General features: G+C 31.3%; 1 protein-coding gene across 1 annotated transcript; it reads right to left on the bottom strand.

Moving 5' to 3' along the window:
• Window positions 1–577: 577 nt before the first annotated feature.
• On the bottom strand, window positions 578–2,094 carry LOC126843881 (zinc finger protein 239-like). Its single transcript, XM_050581675.1, has 2 exons — window positions 1,940–2,094; window positions 578–1,430 (listed from the first exon to the last, which is right to left on the bottom strand). The coding sequence occupies exons 1-2, from the start codon at window positions 2,092–2,094 to the stop codon at window positions 626–628; spliced, it is 960 nt and encodes a 319-aa protein (XP_050437632.1). The 3' UTR covers window positions 578–625.
• Window positions 2,095–5,455: the final 3,361 nt, after the last annotated feature.

Genomic DNA, 5,455 nt, shown 5'->3' with positions numbered 1-5,455 from the left:
TATTATTTCATATATAAAAAGCAAACGACTAGAATGGTTCGGCCATGTTTGGAGAGCGGATGGACAAGTAATAAAAGAAGTCTTAGTTAACAAAATAAATAAAAAACGTCCATTAGGAAGACCAAGGACCCGATGGGTGGATGTTATAGCTCAAGATATCAAAAACATAGAAGAAGAGTCATCTTTTGACGACGCATACGATAGAGAGAAATGGAGAGGTTTTGTGATGGCAGCGATGGCACTTAATGGGCCGATAAGTTGAGGAAGAAGAAAGAAGTTGTATAATCGCATAATGTTTACAAGAGTTAACCACTAATCTAAATAATTGTAATATAAAAACAAATTAATTTACCTATCAAACGCGTGTAAAATTAATTTTATAATTTTTTAAGAAAACTATAAATAAAATGGAAAATAAAATTAAAAAACATTACTAAGTTCAGTTAAACGGTGATAATAACTTGCTAAATAATAGTTGGCAAAACAAAAATAGAATACTTGATCGAAATTAAATTTTGTGAGTGAAAAATATTAACATAAACGATGAATTATTATTTATGAAATTTTGCTTGACGTGATAAGAAAGAACGTTTATGTTTTAAGTATTTTTTACACACTTGACATTTTAAGGCTTTTCACCTGTGTGAACACGCTCGTGTATTTTCATGTGGGCGAAATTGTAATAAATTTTTTCGCAGACGCTACACTTGTACAGTGCCTCTCCGGTGTTAATGGGCTCGTGTGACTTGAGAGTAGACATTTGGCTAAAACTTTTTTTGCAGAAACAACATTTGAAAGGGTTTTCTTCTGTATGTACGCGCTCTTGTGTCTTGAGGTTTCCGTTTGTGGAGAAAGATTTTGCACAGGCTCTACATTTGAAACGGTTTTTTCCTTTATGCACAAGTTCATGTCTCTTGAGGTTGTTGTTTTGGCTAAATGTTTTATTGCAAACTGTACATTTGAAGGGCTTCTCGCCAGTATGTACGCGCTCATGAATCTTGAGGTTAGTGTTTCGGGTGAATGATTTCGCACAGACTCTACATTTGAAAGGTGTTTCCCCTGTATGCACGCGACCATGCCATACTAATTGAGATCTATATGAGAAATATTTTAAACAGACGTCACAACAAAAACGGTTTATGTCGTTTCTAGTATTCACATTACTGCTGTTTGAGTTTTTACCTGTTCTTTTTCGATTTGAATGCTTCACGTTGGAACCACATGTACTTGATTTTGCAAAATGAAGGACAACTTGACTTTTGGCGGTAAATTTTTTTTGACACTCATTACACTCGAACGCATGTGGTGCATTTAAAATTTTCTTTGATTTTGTCTTCTTTAATTTTATTGTGTTAATATTACGGCAATTTGTGTCGTCTCTGTATTTTGAAGTCTTGTCCTCTTCGTTGCATCCGCCTGTAGTATGAACACTGCAATAAGAATTAAAAATCAATATGTTATAGTAATCACCTAGAACGTATAAGTATTGTTAATACATCATGGTATCTTGTAAAATATGGAAAACTCGTTTTGTTCATGAATTAATATTATAATAAAATATAATATATAATAAATGAAAATGAAGTTGTAAAATTAGACCTTTTTTGGGGTGATATTTGTTTATAATTAGGAAATTAGTAATTTTATGTAAAATAAGAACTTAAAGTGTTTTAATTTGGCTGAAAGTTGAACGATTGGGTTAAGTGTTCTCTTTTTTTCATCGTATTATTATTGCACATTTACTGTCATTCAAATTTGAATTATTTATATTTAACAGTTTTTACTCAGAAGTTATATAACAAAATTGTATACTAAAGAGAATATTTTTATAATTGTTTATTTATTAATCAGTATGTTCTTAAGATATTTGTTAAATATCATATATGACCTATGAAATTTATTTATTTACTTTATGTATTTAATAAAACTCTTTTCTTACTTTTGTTTATTTATTTCGTCAATGGCAGAAGTCGGCAAATCAAAGGGCCAATTTTCTTCAATTTCAACAATGGACTTGAATCTCCAGCCATTCAATATATCGGCTTCGTGTTTTATTGTAGGACTGTTTAACGTGTTGTTGATACTAAAAACCATTTATACGTCTAAGATATAGTGCTATCTTAGATCTTATATTTTCTTAGTTTGCTTTTCAGTGACATGTTATGTTTTAGGAGTTTTTCTTTGACACAAAGTTACTTGAACGTTTTGTTGATACGAGAAACTAGACCTAGTTGGAACAAATCTAGTCAAAATATTTAAATCCATAGAGTGACGTTTACATGCTGACTGACAGGGCCTAATGCTCCCTGGAATAGGACAATGCCACTTTACTGTGTCTTTAGAATTCGTATATTATCGTCAGCTAATCGCGGATATACATTTCAAAATTTATCTTCAAGTAAGTATAATTTCTATATAATAAATACTTGTAATAAATTAAAGAACTACTAATAAATGATATGATTTCGACTAATGATGATGCTAATGGTTAAATATTTAATCAATAATAATATCATAATTGTATGAATATGCTCAATCGAGTGGTTGTTCGACATAAATACTTAAGAATGTACTAACTAAAACTAACCAAAAATATTGTATTCTGATTAAGTAAAACAAAGTTCAATCATTTTCTTTTCGTTTTCTGGTTTAATAATGTTTTAGAATCATTTTATTTGTCATTTTTTTTTTGCTATGCAAGTAACCATAAACAAAATACAAGCCATGATTATGTGTATCTTGTCAGCAGTTATTACAAGTAGTCTTGTGAACTTTTTAATTTAGGTTATGCGTACTTACCCATGTAATGTGTAAAATTTGAAACGTTCGTGAGCAGAAAATGTATTCTTCCTACAGACAAGTGTTTTTGTTTTTAATATGTTTTTGTATCATAGGCATCCAGTCATCCACAAATTTTCGATTAGGTCTATACCGGTTTTCTTCCCTATTCATTTCTTCCTTGTGATTCCTTAACATCTTCAAATTTTGTTAATAAATTCAAAACGTTTTTAACACGCGTTGTAGATAATATTTTAAATATCAAGTTAAAATCTTCCATAAAATTATATTTCGTACAAATTTCGAAGAACCAAGTTATATCACAGTATAAATCTTCTATGTTCTCTATCAAAAACCAATCATATTAAAGTATTTTCTTTTTTTCTTTATAGTAGCTATAATGAATAACATCAAATAAACCTTTTAGTATACAAATGTACAATTTACATGTTATATTATCTACCACGTGCATAAATATTTGTTGATGAATAAGAAATATATTATATTTCAGAATTAAGCTCGATTTTTTGTGATTTTCAATTAAAAAAAAACATTTAAAGTGATAAAAAAACGTTTTAGTTCTTGTTCTAGTAGTGAATCAAGCTAAGAGTGTATATGACATATAATTTTTCAAGAATATGTGTACACCAATATTTTAATAAATATTTGTTCAAATGCCGTTTTCGATATTTATAAAACCAAAATATGTTAAACATACATTGGTAAAATTACTTTAATGTGCACCGTGTCTGTAGTTTGTACACCATTTTTTTTTAAAATGTAATATATTTCGTTTAATTTTCATTTTATACCATGTACCTTGCAAATGCCTTAATAGCACTGTCAGTATAGACTTCTCAAAAACGAATGAGAAATTGGTTCATCGATAAATTATTTTATTTGAAAGTGATATAATCATTTTCAAACAAGTTGTTTGTTGTAAAACTGTGAATTCTAAATAACTATTCAATATAAACTTTTTAGAGTACCTCGGTTTTCTACAATAAATAAAATCTGCGGTATGTTTGGGTGTTTTTGTAGGATAGGGATTTCCATCAATGTTACAAGGGGTGCAAGTTAAAATTAAATAAATAACCAATTTTGTTTTGGGTTTTTGAGGGTGCAGAATTGTTTTTGTTTAACATTGTATTAATTATCACATGTTAAGCTTATAATATAATGGTTGTAACATGACGAATTTGCTTCTTTAACGATAATTAGTGTGAACGAATAAACATTTGACCAAATGTAAAATAATTGTTTTCAATGAGCATGGCTAATGTGTGTATTTGTATAGAAGATATTATGATAGCTCGTGTTGATGATGGATGTTGGATAAGTAATGAGGTAAGGTACAACCAAAATATTGAATTTTTAGATTCCTGGTAATCAAAATTGTTTTTCATAATGACAGTCAAATTATTTTGTAAGGTAGGCACTTACTTACTGGTGAACCATTGAAATTGATTTATGAGAAATGTTAAATATTGATAAAATGTGTTGCCAGTAAATCGCCATAATATCAGGACATATCCATGTATTGATGTATACTGTGAATACTCTTAACTGATTTTCGAGGATAGATTCATTTTTAATTTCATATAAATGTCCTATACTTTATGTAATATATAAGTTACAAATTGGTTAGGTTACATCAACCTTCAATTATAACGTGTGCTTAACCGATGACGGATTTTTATAAAATCGTGTAAAATATTTAAATATTAGAATTTACGTCGACTCCGCTGTCACCGTGTAAATTAAATTTAACGACACGTGCGGTCTTGCCGCGCACTTAAACAAACAATTTAACTATTCATAATTTTAATCAAATTTTATATTACACCGTGTCTTTCAGTTAAAGTTTTTGCATAGAATCGTGCGCTACCGTGTGTCTTTTTTTAATCGCTATGGCAATGCATTGGCGAACGTTCACCTCGACACTGGTTTGGGTTGCTGTGCTTTGTTTTGCACGCGTTGTATCGGAATTCACATCGGAACTTGCTGATAAATTAAACATGTTGGTCTGTCATCCGGGATGGCGGGACGGAATGCACAACGTGAAAATCTTGATTAACGATGGCAAAGATACGTCGGATCCCATGTCCGCGATACTCCAAGCCATAGATTCGAACCGGAACCCAGTGGACGAATCCAACGTGCTAGTAAGATACAACGAGATCGGGACTATGCTCATGTGTAAGTACGCCGAGATTATTTATAAGCACAAGATTCTCGTGCAAAATTATGTACGGGTTTGCCGACACGAGAGACAAAGCTGCGACTATTCGGCTCAAAGGTATCAGGATTGTTTTCGATTGCTGCTGGCCAAACTTCACGGTGTATCGACCAGCTTTAAATGCATGCAAGACGCGTTGAAATTTTTTCACGCTCTAGGTGCACAATCGGACCCTGAGGATAATGAGATAATGATCGCCACGGAGGAATTGACCAAGTATACATCGACTGTAGGGCCGGAAACGTCCGCAAAATTGTCCGCACACGGTGTCAACATGGACGTGGTCGATTTCGAAATTAACAACATCAAGGAATACTTCAAGGATATACATGAAAAAGTCGTATACTTGTATATCCGCAAACATTGCATCATTCCGAAATATACGGAATGGACTACACAGAAATTTATCGATGCTGTTAAGTACAAAAAGAGCAATCA

The sequence above is a fragment of the Adelges cooleyi genome, unplaced genomic scaffold, assembly GCF_023614345.1.
Source record: "Adelges cooleyi isolate 19-005CV unplaced genomic scaffold, UGA_ACOO_1.1 ACOO_flye_CR_arks_rails_tigmint_CR_PRNA_575, whole genome shotgun sequence".
NCBI classification, from domain to species: domain Eukaryota; kingdom Metazoa; phylum Arthropoda; class Insecta; order Hemiptera; family Adelgidae; genus Adelges; species Adelges cooleyi.
This window is presented reverse-complemented; position numbering and strand designations above follow the sequence as displayed.